Below are 19,435 nucleotides of genomic sequence, written 5' to 3'. Positions count from 1 at the left end.
GGGATCTTGTTGTTATCATTGAGTTAATAAAAGTTAAATACAAGATACGGAAGTTCTCATTATTTCGTTTCTTTTCTTCTATTACTTATTTTTTGTTTTTAGGGACTAATGGAGCTTTCAACGTGCTAGGGGTATTAAAAAAAAAAAGAAGGAAGGTGTTTTCTTCTTCATATCACTAACAACATGATGGATAGTGTTTTGAAAATGAAAATCAAACAATAATCCCTCCTTAATGTTATGTTATTTTTGATAAAGAGGGATTAGCCACATGGATGATTGGGATGCATGCTATTACTTCGAGTGGTATAAATTTTCTATTTCTCTGAATTACTTTGATATACGAGAACAACAATGCATTCTATTATATCTTAAAAAATGATGTGGCTAGAACTGCTTTCTGAGAGAGCTCACTTGGGAAATTGCTCTCCTCTCATTGCATGAATTTCGTTAGCTGCCATAAGACTATGGAATATTGTTGTATTGCTGAATTATATTTTAAATCTGATGTTTTACTGAATTGCAGGCAGATATTGATAACAGTGGAACCATTGATTATGGTGAATTCATTGCTGCAACATTGCATCTGAACAAAATTGAGAGAGAGGAGCATCTATTTGCAGCTTTTTCCTACTTCAATAAGGATGGAAGTGGTTTTATTACTGTCGATGAGATTCAAAAAGCTTAGGAGGAGTTTGGCATAGAAGATATTTGCCTGGAAGATTTGATCCAAGAAGTTGATCAGAAAAACATGAGTGTTTTCTTTTATCATATCTTCTCAATAGTACTATGGTAAAGGATTGAAAGAACAATCTTTATGGCCTTCCAACTCTTCTTCACTACTTGCTTCTGAGACCTTGACAACTCAGTAAAACCTGATTAGGGTAGCACTTTGGTCAAGCTATTTGTCCATCCAAGAGAACTTGAAATTCATTTTAAGTTGGATTTGACTAATGGTTTTTTTTCTGATGAAAATTAAGTACAATTTATAAAGCTAAAACTATCATACCATGGTGATTAGGCATTTGGAGCAGGGAGGGAGGTTGAGATATGGATTTTTTCTTGTTGATCTTCCAAAATAATAAGATGATACAGTTTTTTGCCTGAAGGCCATTTCTGTGCAATGGTTGATGGCTGCATTCGATGCAAAAGAGCCTAAATATTAGGTTCTAGACCACATTGACATGATTGGCACTGCATATCGTTCTTTCCATTCACATAGTGTAGAGTAGTAGGTTTCACTCAGCCAGCCCATGAGTCTTGACACCAAGTGGTAAAAAGGTAGATGGAATTAGGTCGGGTATTTGGTGCAAGTCCTGCCAAGGAGAAGAAATCCACTATTTAGCAATTTGCTCATTCCTTTCATGTGTGATGCCTATAATCATTTGTTTCTATCAATTTTGCAGGATGGAACAATAGATTACAATGAGTTTGTGGCGATGATGTGAAAAGGAGACCCTGTAGGTGTTGGTAAGAAGGGTCTAGAAAATAGTTTCAACATCAAATTTAGAGAGGCTCTAGGACTGTAGACTCAAAGGCAGCAGGTAGATTCTTGATTCTTGATTCTTTCTTCTTTATTTTAACCTTTTGAGGGATCAAAGATTGTATAGTAGGAGCCTCAGTGCTCATCTAAGAAGCAGCAAGGCTTTTTTAGAGTATAATTGTTGGATTTATTCAGATTTCATGTACTGTGATTTTGGAAACAGCAAACAACCCTTCAATTGTATTGCATCATAGTTTGCAAAGGAAAAAACTTGTATGGTATTTTTAGTGTTGCCTTTTCCTGTATTCAAATTGGTTATGGCAGAAACATTTGGACATTCTTGGAAGTGCAACAATGTGTTCTTTTTTTGTTGGTATATGCATGCATCTAGGGGGTTTTGGATCCACAATCTCACATTAATTGCAACTTGTTTTTAAGAAATGGAGGCAAAAATATGCACTAGGTATAGTTTTATTTTATTTTGTTCATAATTCAGCAACAACAACCAAGTTGCTAATATTAGCAGAGGATAAGAACACATGTGCTCGGACCCTGAGAATTCATAGTCGACTCTAGAAAATATAGGATAAGGCTCTGTTATTGTTATTGTTGTATTTTTGTATAAGTAATAAGATCTGTAAAAGTAAAACAATACTTTTAAAGGGTAAGATTTTAAAAAGTTATAGAAACCGAATTTAAAATTAAGAAGAAATAAAAAGGAAAAAAGCTGCAAAATTTGTCTAGCCCATACAGATATGTTGGTTTTTACAATTTTTCTCTTTCTTCAATTTTCTCATAATTGGTAAAGTTAACCCACTCATCATCAAAAGTGCTAATTTGGTGCCCCCATAAGCTCTCTCCCGTAAGCTTTTTGGGCACCTACTTATTCCCCTAGGTTTGTATAATATCCTGCCCCACATGTACAAAGAGTCATGGGCGGCTCTAGGTGCAGTCCAGGGGGTTCAAATGAACCCCTTGAGCTGGGCCAAAAATATATTTTTTAAATTTTTTAATTTTTTTTATTTGATCCTCCAAAAATAAATTTTGAACCCTTTGGACCTAAATTTTTTTTAAAGCTAGCTTAAATGAATTTGAATATGATCATCTTGACAATATCTTGGTCTTTTTAAACACACACACACCAAAAAAAAAACCAATAACAAACCAATTTGATCTAAAATATAGGGGGAAAAATAGAAACCTAACAACAAAAGTATAAATTTGTTCATCTTAAATCTAAAAAAAAATTATTTAGATCTTAGCAATTTTTAAATAAACTAATACATAAAATTTTATTGTATTTAGATCTCACTTGGAGTTCACTTAACAACAATAATTCATATGTTGATTGTATTTAAAAACAATAGATGATTTTTAAGATTTAATCTTAGCAACAATAATTATTATCTTCATCATATTAATAAACAATATGCAATGAACTAGTATATCTTATATGAGAAACGCTATGATCATGATACGCTAATAATAAAGCCTAAGTGGTAGATTGTTACTAGTTGTTACTAATGAGAAAAAAAGTAATTTCAGTGACGAGTTTAAATTAGAACTAACAATAACTTATAATCTAAAATTTGTTGAGAAAGTGCTATAAAAATATTGTACATGTAACATTTCTCATATTTTATTCTCTTTCTAGTACGTACTACAGAAAATTTTGAAATAAAAAAATCACTAAACCACAAGATTCACTTTTTTTTTTTTAAACTCAAAATGCATCTTCTTATTGACCTCCCCTGTAAGTGCCTGTTTGGATTCTATTGAAAGTGGCATTTAAGTTTTTGTTCTACGTTTTGCCCTCCATTTTTTTTTTTTCTCCGGCGTGTGAGGGAGTAACGCAGATACTGTGCAGCTACTGTTCAATAAACAGTAATCATGCTGACTCTTGTCAATCAACAGTACATCCGTGCATTGTTTACAGACCCACAACTCTTTTACTTTTCATAACTTTTTCATTAAAAATATGTCTTACAATATTATTCACACGTTTAAAAATTATTTTGCTACAGTATTTTCAGTTTTCAACTGTATCCAAATGGACCCTTAATGTATCGCATTTAATTTTTTACTTTTTTTTTTTTTCCTTACATCCTTCTACCAAAAAAATAAAAACCCAAATATTCTCTCTATAGTTGAATTGAGCACGTCTTTTTTCCAAATTTAATCCGCCGTTCCCTGCCGCGAAGAGCATTTAGAACGATCATTCCGTTTGTGCAGTTCCCTTTTAAAGTACAAGCTATTATAACTCCCATTATTACTTAAAGACACATATATACACTAACCAACATTATTTTCTGCCTACTAACACCAATCCTTGCAGGCTTCCAGCAGAGATTATGAACACAAAGGCTTCACATGTCGAGCCGGGATACATTTGTCAAGCTCAAAAAGCACAGAAAATTCTTAAACTTTCTTAATCGAGAGCAACTTTCTTTCCTTAAACTGATTCATGCCCTTTTCTTTTTATGTTACAAAATAACAGTACACATAACACCATCACTGGCACAGTTGCCCAACCTCAAATTCTATGAACGACTACTACTAGTACAGTAAAGAAAAGGGCATGAATCAGTTTAAGGAAAGAAAGTTGCTCTCGATTAAGAAAGTTTAAGAATTTTCTGTGCTTTTTGAGCTTGACAAATGTATCCCGGCTCGACATGTGAAGCCTTTGTGTTCATAATCTCTGCTGGAAGCCTGCAAGGATTGGTGTTAGTAGGCAGAAAATAAGTTGGTTAGTGTATATATGTGTCTTTAAGTAATAATGGGAGTTATAATAGCTTGTACTTTAAAAGGGAACTGCACAAACGGAATGATCGTTCTAAATGCTCTTCGTGGCAGGGAACGGCGGATTAAATTTGGAAAAAAGAGTGCTCAATTCAACTATAGAGAGAATATTTGGTTTTTATTTTTTGGTAGAAGGATGTAAGGAAAAAAAAAAAAATAAAAAATTTATGCGATACATTAAGGGTCCTTTGAGATACAGTTGAAAACTGAAAATACTGTAGCAAAATAATTTTTAAACGTGTGAATAATATTGTAAGACATATTTTTAATGAAAAAGTTATGAAAAGTAAAAGTTTGGGTCTGTAAACAATGCACGGATGTACTGTTGATTGACAAGAGTCAGCGATTACTGTTTATTGAACAGTAGCTGCACAGTAACTGCGTTACTCCCTCACACGCCGGAAAAAAAAAAAAAATGGAGGGCAAAACGTAGAACAAAAACAAAGCCACTTTCAATAGAATCCAAACAGGCACTTACAGGGGAGGTCAATAAGAAGATGCATTTTGAGTTTAAAAAAAAAAAAAAAAGTGAATCTTGTGGTTTAGTGATTTTTTTATTTCAAAATTTTCTGTAGTACGTACTAGAAAGAGAATAAAATATGAGAAATGTTACATGTACAATATTTTTATAGCACTTTCTCAACAAATTTTAGATTATAAGTTTTTTAGTTCTAATTTAAACTCGTACTGAAATTACTTTTTTTCTCATTAGTAACAACTAGTAACAATCTACCACTTAGGCTTTATTATTAGCGTATCATGATCATAGCTTTCTCATATAAGATATACTAGTTCATTGCATATTGTTTATTAATATGATGAAGATAATAATTATTGTTGCTAAGATTAAATCTTAAAAATCATCTATTGTTTTTAAATACAATCAACATATGAATTATTGTTGTTAAGTGAACTCCAAGTGAGATCTAAATACAATAAAATTTTATGTATTAGTTTATTAAATTATGTTACAAAATAACAGTACACATAACACCATCACTGGCACAGTTGCCCAACCTCAAATTCTATGAACGACTACTACTAGTACAGCACAAATGTTCTTTAGATTTGCTACAGACTGATACAAAACTGTCAAAACTTATGACCGCACTGCAAGCATAGAAGACACGAAAAAAAATGTAAATGAGAATGAGAATCATTGGATTTTGAGCCCTAACAAGCTTCATTCACCTTTGTCAGCACCAATCAATTCCAGGTGACCAACAGATACAGCAATCTCCGGCTATTGATATCTAACCATTATAATTATTTATCCATCAATTGCAACTGTCGCCTCTGACAACGATCCCAATTTGTCCGAAATGGTTGATATAATGATTGGTATATTTACTTTCTCCGCGTCTTGTTGCGACTAACTCTGACAATTTTTCGATTAGCCTTATCACCACCACCAGCACCCAGTGAGAAGCTGCTCCCTCCTAAACTATTTGAAGCCTGAAATGGAGATTGGTTCTGTGGGGTGGCTGAATTCTGTGGGGCTCCAAATTGAAAGGGACTTCCTGCTGATGGAGTTGACCCAAACACAAAGCCAGACTGAGGTGTGACAGGAGATTGGCTAAATACTGGAACTGTGGGCATGGAAGCTTGAATGGTATCCTCTGCCATGCTGTCTTCCATATTCATTTGATCATTATTTCCCAAGGAAGATGGATTAATTGTGAAGGGGTTAGGGTTACCAAATACAGGCTGTGATGTGGGAGTAGCCATGGCCGAAGTAAATGAGAAAGTGGGACCAGATGATGCAACAATGGATGATCCAAATGCAACAGGTGTGCTGCTAGGAGCAGCAGCAGAAGCTGTAGATGCCACAAATGGAAACCCAGTTAAGGGAGATGCACCAGATGCCGCAAAGGGAAATCCAGTTGAGGATGTTGTAGAAGCAGCAACAGAAGATGTGGATGCTGCAAAAGAAAACCCTGATGAGGCCGGTGTAATGGTAGGAACAGAAGTTGTAGATGATAATGGGAAGGAAAACCCAGTTGAGGGTAATGTTGTAGCAGCAACAGAAGCAGTAGATGCTGCAACGGACGACCCAATTGATGAAGATGAAGAGTTGAATGTGGAGCTTGAACCAAATATTGGAGACTTTGAGGGCTGCCAAGAACCAAACAAGCTTGAAGTTGTACTACCTATGGCATTATTAGAGTTGGCATCTGCCAAAGAAGCAGAAGTGCCAAGTCCAAAAGCAGCTCCTGAATTCACAGGCTTAGCAGCAGGAGTTGACACAGCAAATGATGAACTCCCAGAAGAGAGAGCTGTATTGTCAGCCAATCCAAATGATGGGGATGGCGCAGATGAACTGAATTGAATGGGAATGCTGTTGGTAAAAGCTGCAACCCCAGTCCCAGCAGGGGATGCCTGTGCACTAAGCGCAGATCCACTACCAGTGCTGAAAAGGGTAGAACCCTGAGACTGACTATTAGCAGCGGAAGACGTGGCTGCAGCACTAAATCCAAAAATGCTACTTCCTGTACTTGCATTTGTAGCAGATGTGCCAACAAAAAGATTGCCGCTGAAATTGCCAATCCCTAACTCAGGCCTTGTCTTGGCAGCTTCTGATGCTAATCCAGAAGTAGCTGTTACTGGTGATTCCGCAACTGTGGATCCAAATTTAAAAATAGGCGCTGATGCAGCTGAGGTAGAAAGACTGGGGGTGCCGGTAATGGAGGTGGCAAAGGCACTGGTGGTTGTGCTGCTGCCGCTGCTGCCAGTGGAAGTAAGAGTAGAGCTATTTGATGAATTTTGAATGGGAACATTATTAAAAAGAAGAGGTGGATTGGTTGAAGGGAAAGATGGGCTTGAAGAAAGAGACCCATTATTTAAGAAAGAATTATTGGCGGTGGTGTTGACACCAATACTTGCAGTAGGTGTTGATGTTGATGCAGCAGATGAAAATGCAGTTTCTGGTGTCCTAAAAGAGACTCCAGCATTTGAATTGTTCTTATTATCAGCTTTTTCTAATTCAGGTACTTTAGGCATAGAATCAGTTGCACCAGCCACAAAAGTTGAAAAGCTGCAGATAAAAAGCATACAAATTTAAGAAAGAAATTCACAAAGATCAATTACTCAACGAAAGACGACTAGGTCTAAATCTAAGAAGTCAAAACATTACATTTTGAACATTAGGCTTTAACTTAAATGTGAAATAAATAAAACGTCCTTAGACTGCTAAACTTTGATGCTGTTGCAATATCACCTCACACTATTTTTTCACCAATTTAGTACATAGACTTTGGTATTGTAGCAAATAGACCTCTTCTGTCCATAAATGAATGGTAGCAGTACATTTTACCCAGGTGAAATTGATGAATGTACATAAAAAGACCTCACAATACAAAAACATGTTGCAGAACTGTTGAAGCATATCAGGATAATTAATGTATATCAATTATCACTGGACAGAGGAACAAAAAGTAAATAACATGTCTTGTATGCCATAAGTTCCAAAAAATCAGTATAATTCCATCATAGAAATGCAGAGTCTTCATTCAAAAGTAAGCCATAGCACTGATGACGTGATCATGACTATCAATGCACATTAATTACCACAGAAAGAAAAACAAAGAGACCATGTAACGCATTTTATATCCCTTCAATTCCAAAGGACATTACAACTCAACTTCTCTTTAAAATTATAGCTCCACATACAAACAAGTGTCTGCTACAACTCCATCTCCATATAATCTAAACAATTAATATTACAACTTTTTTTCCCTGAATTGGTAAGTTAGACATGCACCCAGGTTCTAAAACACATAACTTGAGTTGAGCGCATTGACAAACCACTCCAATTTTTTAATTATCAAACATACAATTGTCTCTTTTTCTGATAGGTAAGAAAAAATATACATTGAGAAAAGACAACTTCATTAAAAGGATGAATTAGCCAACAAATTTTTTTTTTTTTTTTGGATAAATGAAGTAGCCAACAAAATATGTACAAACAACAAAGGAAAAAAATTTTAATTCCATGGCCATTCCATTCTATAGCTGTGTCCTGTTCTATAACTGCTGCATCTTTTTGTTTCTTTTTTTGTGCAAATACAGACTTGCTACTGAACTCAAGAATTGAACATGGATTGGTTCTATTTCCAGATTCAGAGCCATATCACACTTGATTCAAATGCTCAAGTACCATAGGGAAATTATCATCTTAATTTCCCAGCTATTCAAAGTTATGGTAGAATTCTTAACTAACCCTGGGGAGGCAAACTTGTGATACGTTCAACATTACTTATTATATCCAGGCTACAGATGTTATGTACTAAAATGGGTCAAAGCTAGACATAGATCTCAAAAGTCCTTGCATATACAAATTAACTAAAATTTCAACTTGTTCCCCTCAGATGGTGGAAGAACTATAATTTACATTTGTGAATCATTTTTCATCCTTGACTTAGGAGTATCCCTCCACTACTGTTCCAATATGTTCCTCTAATAGAACCCCCTTTTTATCCAAAACAACAAACATACAAAATCACACATATAAGACGGCATCAATATATTTCAAACAAGATAACCACTCCTTCCACCGTCTATCACACCAAAACAGACCAAACATAACTAAATATGGAGACAATCAATAAATTCCATTAATATATTTAGTAACAATAAATATACACTAACCTGCTAGAGCTCTCCGGCTTTGGGTCCGAACTAACACCAAATTTATGTCCTGCAGATTCACTACCTAAAGATGAGGAAGCCAATGTAAACTGTGGCATCTTTTTATCAGCAGTTGAAGCAGTAAAAAAGCTAACAACTGCAGAAGCAGCATTTGGTTCCTTTGGTGAAGCAACTTTATCTCCAAAGCTATATGTGGGAGGTGCAACATTTGGTTGCTTTGGTGATGCAGATTTATCATATTTTAAGGATGACTGTATCGATATCATTGCAGGAGGGACAGCCTCGCTGGTAGAGTTGACCTTTGGAAAGGCAAAACCAATGCTCTTTTCAGCAGCCACAGGTCCATCAGAAGTTACATCAGTTTTTTGGTTCAATGCAGAACTTTCATGGGGCTTAAATCCTGATAGAGATGGAGGCTTCTCCTGTGTTACCACTTCGGCAAAATTGGTCTTCCTCTCCGCCACAACAACATCATCCTTTTCTCTCTCTTCAACCAATGAAGTGGGAGCTGCCCCATTAGAATAGTCATCATCCAGCTCCAAAAAATCCTAAAGAGATCCACAGAATAAAATTTATTTGATGATTTGTTAAGTGGAATATCAAACACCTCTTTGGAGAGTGTAAGCTAACCTATAAAATTTTATAATTTTATACGTTACATTATCATGACCATAAATAAAAATAAGCAGCAATTAATATCAAATAGGATGGAAGAAGCAAGTTGACCAAGGCATTTATCAAATGCTTCGGACAGAGACTAAAATAGACATGAGAAAATAAACACATACCTCCTGTGCAGTCATACGGAAAGGTCGTCTCTTTTGTGGAGGATAGTTGAATGAATTAATCACCGCAGAATCTGCAAATCTAATGCTGGGTAAGGTGTCCTTGTTTGGAGCTTTAGAATCTACACCATTCACTACAGAAAACGATATGTCACTAGAAGAAACAAGCTTCAATGGGCCATTTTCTTCAACTTTGTTTTGCTTCTGCTGAGTAACGTCCACAGCATCAGGTAACAAGGTATCAAGTGAACTATCCAACTTGTTATTCTCCGACAAATTCTCCAGAAGTCTTGGTGATTCTACAGTCTCCAGGCTTCTAAGAGCCTTTCCACGTAACATAGATGGTGACAATTTAGAGGGTGAGCTATCCCTCACAGATGCTAGCTTGAACTCAGATGATTTCTCTTTTGGCGAAACCAGCTTTTCAAGTTGCTGCAATATTTTTGAAGCCATCTCACTAGACTTGGAGGAAACAAGGGGAAAACTTGTACCCGGCATGCTGTTATCTCCATTCTCTGTTGAGTTCTTCATCAAATGATCCTTAGATTCACCCAGTAAAGGTGACTTCCGTGTCAAAAAGGAAGGGCGTTGAGCAGAAACAGGACTGCCTCCAGTTCCAGCGATACGAAGGGGACTACCAGAAACTGGGACACTCAAGCCTCTCGAAGAGAGAAGACTAGGCTTTTGACGAATTCTACGTATAGGACCAACAGATCCTATATCATTATCTAAGACTGAACTTCTGCGTTTTAAAGCCTGCAAAGGAAAGAAACATAATCAACGATTTAATCAGGGTGGTGAAATGAAAACATAGAGGATAGCATCTGATGATCTGCAGAATTTATACCCCTTGTTTAGATCCAGAAACTTTATTCTGCTCCCATGCAGCCTGAGATGATGATGATGATGGCCCATCATAAGCAACAATGGGCCCAACACCCTAGAAAATGATCAAATGATATAAAAACTTCTTTTCTTTTCTTTTTTTTCTGAGAAGAAAATTATATAAGAACTTAACTCTAGAAAAACAATGATATTCTAAAGGACGTTATTTTCACTAGTAGGAATACCTTGATGGTAGAGGTTGGGTTAACTCTGGAATATGGCGTCCGAGCCATGCTATATATTGCAGATTTTCCTCGAGATCTAGGTGTCATAAAACCGTTTTCAGGATACCCAGCATGACCAGAGGACCGCAAAACAAGTGGCATAATGGGTGACTTTTGCAGAAAAGGCCCACTGCTTATCACGGTTGAATCTTCCCTCAAAGCTTGACTACGAATACCTAGCATTGATGGGGATACTTTTGAAGGCTTAGAACCCATGTAAGCTTTTGCAAGCTCTGCAGGTGAAGCAACATCCTCATCAAGGACCTGAAGACATTTTTTAACCATTACATGTGAAAGAAGTGCATGCAATATTTAAATTTTTTTACATGATAAGAGCATCGTGCACAACCACCCAAAAGCATTTTAAATTATGTAAACCATAAACATAATACAAGCTATTTTTCTTACACTTGAGTTAATGACAGGAGTTGAAATGAGGTGGCTCCCAATCCCATTTTCTAAAGCTTGTGCTTTTGAAAGTTCCTCTCTTCCGACATTAGACCCTACCGGTTCTGATGGAATCACTTCAGACTTTTTCTCTTCATCCCCAATATTTATATCAAGAGTTCTTGCATGCAACAAGGCTGTCAAACGATCAATCTCAGATCTGCAGAGTAGTTGAATTATGTTCAGCATCAAAGGAAATCATTACTCAAAATAAAACAGAAAGAAAAACAAAACATCAGCATCAGCATGATATCAAACAAATATTAACTGCCACAGATATATATAAATATATATATATATATATATATTTATATGGCAAAGACTGGTTCAGTTGGAACAGTAGAACCTGAAGTCATTACTGCTACTGCATTCAGATAAACAAACATGGAGACAAGTGTGATCCAAATTGGCAAAAACAACCTCTGATGACATCCCATGCTTACTGAATTTCAAAGTTCTCACAGAAAGAAAAATAACAAAAAGGGGTAATAATTCCGCATCAAAGATGGCATCAGACTTAAATGGGCATCTAAGAAACATTAACTGCCACAGATCTAATTATGACAGAGACTGGTTTAATTGAAACAGTAGAATCTGAAGTCATTTCTGCTACTGCATGTGGACAAACAAAAATGGAGACAAGTGCAAACCAAATTGACAAAACAACTCCTAAGCATTCCATGCTTATGGAACTTCAAAGTTCTCACAAAGGGAAAAATAACAAAAATGGGTAATAGATTTCAGATCAAAGATGGCATCAGACTTAGACAAAGCACCAAAAACATTCAACAATTTTAATCTCTCATTTTTTTGCTAGAAAATGCATATATAGAATGCATAAAGTATACAAAAAATAATGAGATATAAAGTACTCAATGGTGCAAGGTTCCATAAATTACAAAACAGGAAGTATTTTCAGTAAGAGGTTGATGAGTGATGACGCTTTAATGTTACAAAGACTACCTAGTAAAAGTCTTCTGCTTTAAAATTTGCTCAAGCTCCGTCAAGCCTCCTTTTTCAGAACTACTACTTGATTTGTCAACTCGATCAATGGCTCCTCGTTGCACTCCAGGAGAATCCTTTGCAGGCAAATTTACAACAACACAAACAAAAAAAAATGAATAAGAAAGCAGCACACCATATCAATGGAATAATTCTGATAATATTTTATTATTAATGAATCAATCCATCAGCTAGATACATACAGCGAACGAGATACAGCATATAATAATTCCATAGAACATGTTCACACAACCTAAAGGATATGAGATGTGTAGTGTCTACACATTAATCCATTTACAAATAGAGCTCACAGAATCAATTTGAAACAGAAGTACAGAAACCAGTCAACATTGAGCCAAACCATTAAATATTTCACCAAGAGACTAATAAAAATTAATTTTACCACTGCCTGTTCGCGTGTATTAAAAAACAAATAAAGGAAACAGAAGAAAGAGCTTCCCAATCAGAATTTAGAAAGCATTTAAATTCTACCACCTAAAACATGTATTAACAGAAGGCTTGTGAGTGAGGTACCCTTACACGTGCCATGATTTTTTTTTTTTTTTTAATGAAATCTTTATTGGAAAAGAAAAGTATACTAAACAAAGAGACAAGTACTACTTACTACACCAGCTAAGACAATAAACAGTGATCATTTGCCCACAATAGCAGAACTTCTAACATTGCTGCTAACCATGGATCTCTGCCAGAACTAGTCAAAAAGAAACTCAGCTGTATCCATTCAATATATCAGAAGACACTAGCATCTTACATATTTCTCTTTAGTTTGGAAACAGTAACATCTTAATAATCTTATATTTCTACCTATTATGTAGCACAAGTTTCTTCTTCCAGATCAAGCTTTTTGCCATGCAGGAAAGTTGACTATAACAGAATTGTGCCCTCTTTCTGAAAACATTTAAGCACGCTACTTCATGCTAAAATTTCTTTGTTCACTAAATCTACCCTCTATTTTAGCCCCTCATGAGTTCATTACATCAGTTGCATACAAGACTGTTTGCAAAAGCAATGATTCAGTAACAGGATTAAGTCTTCTGGTCTTAGTGGAATATAAATGGACTTCACTCTGCAAATACAATTTATAGCCAAAACCCCATTTGAATTTCTAAGGCATTCCACAATGAAGAGGACAGTTCACACTTGAATGCCCACTGGACCTATGCGCAACAAGATGGGAGGTAACTCTTCAACCACATAATGCCTTAAAAAACAATAAAGACAGAATTTGATCCTAGGCCTATGGTGCTGTGCCTAGAGACTTCACCAACTAGACCTAGCACTTTAACCATGTAGCTTAATTGATAAAATTAAAATAAAATAATTTTACGTCAAAATAAAATTAAGAATACCATTTAAGTGACAGGCGACAGGAACAGAAACCTGTACACATGCAAGAAGTAACATAAAAAAGCATTACAACTTACAATGTCAACTGCTTCATAGTACTCATCCCTTGCTTCCAGGTGCTTATCATTTAATTCCTGGTTTGATTCTGGTCAAATATTAAAATTTACATTATATGAGCCCGTGATTATCAAAACTAATTCAAATTTCATCACAATAAAGGTAAAGCAAAACAACTCATATGGTAATCGCAAAATTAAGCTTACGAAAAGCAATTATAAAATACAGAAGAAAAATGATAATAGCCAGTCCTCATAAGCTTAAAGTCTCCATGAAAAATTCAAATATACGTTCATCTTGTGAGAGAGATAATTCTAGCAATATGCAGCATGCAAAAATACAGATCCTATTAAAATAATTAATAACAAAAATTATAGGAGACAGTGAGAGATTTATTTCACATGAACAAGGTTTTCCTCTAGAATCTGCCCCAACCCATTATGTGGTGATTCATAAAATCTTCTACGTACGTATTCAACAACATGGGTCATTAAATTATTTAAACAAGTCAAGCACAGGTAAATGGGTATTTGGAGGTAAACACTGTTCTTTGGCAAATATACATATAACATAAATTTCCACTGATACATTGCATAATTGCATCACAAACATTGACTTCGAACGAACCAATTGAAATATTGAATCATTTCCAACTTCCATAATTTCAAGTTCTTCTAATTCAATACCACACATATTGCCACAAGTTCAGTGTTCAGATAGCCAAATTTAAGCAATTCCATTACTTCTAAATGCAAGTTTGTTCCAAATCCAAAAATTTTTGGTTCACGAACAAAACCCTAACAAAACGTAAATTGAAAAATTTTACCCTAGAAGTAGCTCCAATACAAATTAAGCTACTTCCACACCTAAATCTCGAGTCTCACAAAATATCAAACCCTAACTAAACGTTAAAAAAAAAAAAAAAAAAAAAACAGGACACTATTTCCACAAAGCAACACGCGCAGAATTGGTTTTCGCATACAAAAAATCAAGAACGCGAACCTGAATTTGACGGCTGCGGCGGCTGTGGCGGCGGCGGAGGAGGAGCGAGGCGTTTGCTGAAGAATGCGGAGAACAATCGGTGGGCGCTAGAGGCGATGAGGCGCTGAGCCGGATCGACGAGGCGGGAGAGCCAGCCGTTGTTGTTGGTGGCTACGGCGGCGGCGAGGCTGGGGGTTCTGATAGCGGTTCGAGGACGATCGTACGGCGTCGTTTGGGTGGCTCGTCGGAACGGACGCTTCCGGAACTTGCCGCCGGTGCCGAATCCTCCTTCCGACGAAACGGCGGCGTAGGGCTTCTCTTCCCGCGCCGTCTCCATGAGAGAGAGAGAGAGCTCTTAGGGTTTCAAAATTTTGAGGAATAGAGGTTGAGAAGAGAGAGAAACTGAACAAAGTGCAAATTAGGGTTTTTAATGGACAGAGAGAGACAGGGAAAAAAAAAAATGAAAGATACTCTAGAGAGAGAGAGAGTTGCTCTATTAAATTATTTCGAAGATAAATACTCTTTAACCAAAAATAAATAAATAAATAAATACTCTATATATATAAACGGTAAATTTTTTTTTGGGGGGCTATTTTTATTTATTTATTTTTTTGGTTAGGACAAGGTTTGTGTGACACATTCTATTTTTTGAGATACAATTCTTTTATGACCACACACCGTTAAGAATTGATAGTGAAATATTACTTTCACATTAATCATCAATTTTTGTTCATTATTTTCAATCACACATGTTTGGGTTGTATGAAAAATTTGTGACAGAATTATAAATCGATTGTTTTTATTTAAATGTGATGATTGGTAAACCATTACTTTCAAGTTGAGTTGTTAAAATTCAGAATGACACTTATTATTGAGGGAAAATTTTGTGACTGAATCATAAGATTGATGGTTTTGATTTGAATGTGTGATGATTTGGGTTTTTTTTGTTATTAATGTTATTAACGTGATTATTTATGTATAGACAGGTTGGTTGGTAATTCTATACGTTGTTATTTATGAAAGGTAATTATTGTATTCATAAATTCATTTGGGGATATTTGGTGGACATTTTTCTAAAATGACATATATATTGTCCTTAGAAAATAAAAGTGACACATGTAAATGGCCCAAAAAGTAGGATTTGCTGAGTGTCTGATTCCATAGAGGCTCCAAAAAGGTAAAAGAAGGGCGTCCAGAAAGTGACAAGTACACAAACTGAATTGAAGCACTGGAGAAATAAACAAAACTAGAGAGTGCTCATAAAAACAGGACATCCCACTACCACAGTGTAAGTGCATCCCCCATTGTCAATGTGTCCGACTAGATAAGATCTAGCTCCTTCAGTTTTTAAAGGCATCTTCCTAACATTACTATAATCGTATGTGATATAACTTTGGCATAATTTTAATATGGCAAATTATGAGTAGTGGATAAAAGATAACGGATTTATACGAACGTGATAAAAAGTCAATCACAATATGCCACATAAAATAGTTATAGTACTAGAATTCGTTAGAGTTACCAAGTGTTTCTTACACACAATGAATGTGAGGTAACAAGAGAACTAGGGAATCTTAGTATGTGAGTAGGAATAAAATTGCTTAACTAAGTCGTCCGCTGAATTAACAAACTTATTAATTAAGCAAGTTTGTTGGACGAGTACATTCGCAATTAATGAGTTGTCCCATATTAAGGGAAAGTGTATATAGATTCTTACCATAACTAAAATAACTCCTAGTGCCAACTTTAGGACCTCATTCAAAATATGTCCCAAATTTAGAGGATAATTAGTTTTACTAAAAAGAAAAATGGCAAAACTTAGGTATAGTACCTTAGCTACTGTTCGTTAGGTACCCTATTTAAGATTTAGCCACCTGTCTATTCACTTAATAGAGCAAACAGACGTCTCTTTTTTTGTTTTCTATTTCTCCTTTCATTTTCTGTTTTCTTTTTTTCCTTTCATTTTCTTTCAATGCATCAAAAGGCTCAAAACTTAAAAACCCTTGGAAGTCTGGAACTCCAACGTCCCTCATCTCACACTCTAAGACTTCTAGATTTTGAAGAAATCAATATTTCAAAACGAGGAAAGGGCTAGCTCTCGTGTGTTTTGCGTTGTCAATTGAAAATTTTGTTGGATACCAGTCCCTATTTCTTTCTTTGTTCCTCTCTTTTCTGATCTCTCTCTTGATAATTCTTTTTTTTTTTTTTGATCTAACCCTTAAAACAATCAGAAGGTCGATGTGGCTGGCTTTTGATCTCAAAGATTTGAACTTTGGTTTGCAATTTGAACAACTGGTTAGGCTTAGTGGGTGCCTGGCTTTGGTGGTTGAAAAAGATATTGATCTTAATTTCATATTAGAGTTGTGATTTCTAAATAATTACTAAATGGGTTAAGGATAATTCCCCCCCCCCCAAAAAGGAGAGAAAGAAGGAGAATTCAGGGCCATGAACTTTGGTTTTCACACATCTGAATGAGACGGACCAAAAAAAAAAAAGGAAAAGGATGTTAACTGTTAACATCCATTTGATCTGTTAAGTAAATAGACAGGTGGCTAAATTTTAAATGGGGTACCTAACAAACAGTAGCTAAGGCATTGTACCTACGTTTTGCTCAAAGAAAAATATAGGTGGGTGTGCGCATTCTCCCATGCCTTCAAGCAAGTCCCTAAAATTGTAAACCATGAAAAATACCACCTAATTGAAAATCTTAAACTATTTTGTACACATAAAAAATAAAAAATAAAAAACAAAAAAAAAAAGGTGGTGTGAGTGTGTCGAAATCATCATTGACAATCAATTTTCTCTAATGGCTCAAGGTTTCAATTTTGCTAAACCTGTCTCTAACATGTACAATATATTGTCAACATTAGTCACTTAATCTCCCATAGAATCGAACACTAAACAATCCCTTTCTTTCTCTCTAACACCAAAATCAAATTAGATTTAAGCTTTTAAAGTAAAACTCAATTCTTAAGAAAATCATAAATTTTCATATCTTTTAGTTGAATTTAGACTTGAACTATGAAATTTGATTATTCATATGAAATTAGTCTTAGTTTGATTAGTATTAATTAATTAAGTATGTATTTTTTTATAAAAATTAAGTATGTATTTAATTTGCCTTTACTTGGGTAGGTTGAGGTTACTAAGTAATTTTATTATTAAGTGATCATTTTGTTATCCTATTTTGAAACTACACTTTTTCAAAGTAAAACAGTAGATGATTCTTTTTTTTTTTTTTTTTGGGTTGAAAAATATCACTATTTGTGCTGCATTGGTCCATAGAACCATCTGGTTGAACTTAATAAGGGAACCTAATGTAAAAAACCAAATTTTAACATTTGCTTAACCATTCCAATATGGTGATTATTCACAAATCCTCTCTACTCGCCGAAGCCCAACAGGCAGGCCTGAATAGTATGGTCAGTCAAATTCGGATCCTTTGCTGTTAAAAACCAAAAATTTTGTTTGGGTGGCGGGTTAAGGAATTTGAAACCCGTAGAAACCGACCCGATCATCCATAAATTTAAAAGGCAAAAATTTTGGGTATTACCCATTTTCACGCTTAAGACTTGAAGACTGAAGTGGATCTATCATACCACCGTCCTAGGTTGAGTTTCGCTCAAACCCCACTCTCTTGATCTGCTTGAAATGGTTTTGATATCGTGCAATTTGATGGTGGATGCACTAATCTTGTGATGGATGCGGTGATGGTAGGAGGACGAACTGGTGGTGGTGCCGGTTGAGTCTTATTTCTCCTCTTTCTCTCTTTTTCTTTCAGTCTCAGATTTGGGTTTGTGGTGTTTTTTGTGCTATTTGGTTTCAGTCTCAAAAGCTAGATCTGGGTCTTCTTTTTCTCTCTCTCTCTTTCAATCTCAGATATGGGTTTGTGATGTTTTTTGTGCTATTTGGTTTCAATTTTAGATTTGGGTTTGTGGTATTTTTGGTGTTATTTGATTTCCCTAGTTTTGGATTGTGGTTGTGAGCTGTGTTCTTCAAACTCGAAATCACCCGATGCCTCCGACCTGCTCAACCGATTACCTGAGCTACCAGATCCGACCCGAATATTCGGTCTGTTGCAGGTCCATTTTTTGTACATCTGATCCAATTGGGTCAGTTGTGGGTCAACCACAAACCTGATTCGACCCGACCCGTGGACAACCCTGGGTTTGGAGTTTACTGGTGGGTGGTACCCAATATGAGAAGGTTTAATACTCTCTGTATGTGTGGAACCAGAGATTATACAAACCTAGGGGAATAAGTAGGTGATCGAAAAGCATAGGAGACAGCTTATGGGGGCTCCAAATTAGCACTTGTGATGATGAGTGGGTTAACTTTACCAATTATGAGAAAATAGAAGAAAGAGAAAAATTGTAAAAACCAACATATTTGTTTGGGCTATGACAAATTTTACAGCTTTTTTCATTTTTATTTCTTCTTAATTTTAAATTCGGTTTCTATAACTTTTTAAAATCTTACCCTTTTTTTAAAGTATTGTTTTACTTTTACACATCTTATTACTTATACAAAAATTCAACAATAACAATAACAGAGTCTTAGTCCTAAATTTTCTAGAGTCGAGTATGAATTCTCAGGGTCCGAGCACATGTATTCTTATCCTCCGCTAATGGTAGCAACTTGGTTGTTGTTGCTGTATTATGAACAAAATAAAATAAAACTAGACCTAATGCATATTTTTGCCTCCATTCCTTAAAAACAAGTTGCAATTAATGTGAGATTGTGGATCCAAAACCCCCTAG

The 19,435-nt window shown here is 35.5% G+C and overlaps 1 protein-coding gene across 1 annotated transcript; it reads right to left on the bottom strand.

Moving 5' to 3' along the window:
- Positions 1-5,267: 5,267 nt before the first annotated feature.
- LOC112029448 (nuclear pore complex protein NUP1) lies at positions 5,268-15,147 on the bottom strand. Its single transcript, XM_024062132.2, has 9 exons — positions 14,697-15,147; positions 13,715-13,782; positions 12,231-12,346; positions 11,229-11,427; positions 10,782-11,084; positions 10,559-10,651; positions 9,715-10,467; positions 8,927-9,474; positions 5,268-7,313 (listed from the first exon to the last, which is right to left on the bottom strand). The coding sequence occupies exons 1-9, from the start codon at positions 15,010-15,012 to the stop codon at positions 5,627-5,629; spliced, it is 4,083 nt and encodes a 1,360-aa protein (XP_023917900.2). The 5' UTR covers positions 15,013-15,147; the 3' UTR covers positions 5,268-5,626.
- Between the last annotated feature and the right edge of the window lie 4,288 nt (positions 15,148-19,435).

This window comes from Quercus suber, unplaced genomic scaffold (genome assembly GCF_002906115.3).
Source record: "Quercus suber isolate HL8 unplaced genomic scaffold, Cork oak 2.0 scaffold_5, whole genome shotgun sequence".
Classification (NCBI taxonomy): Eukaryota; Viridiplantae; Streptophyta; class Magnoliopsida; order Fagales; family Fagaceae; genus Quercus; species Quercus suber.
Note: the sequence above shows the minus strand (reverse complement) of the source record. Positions and strands in the feature narration are given on the sequence as shown.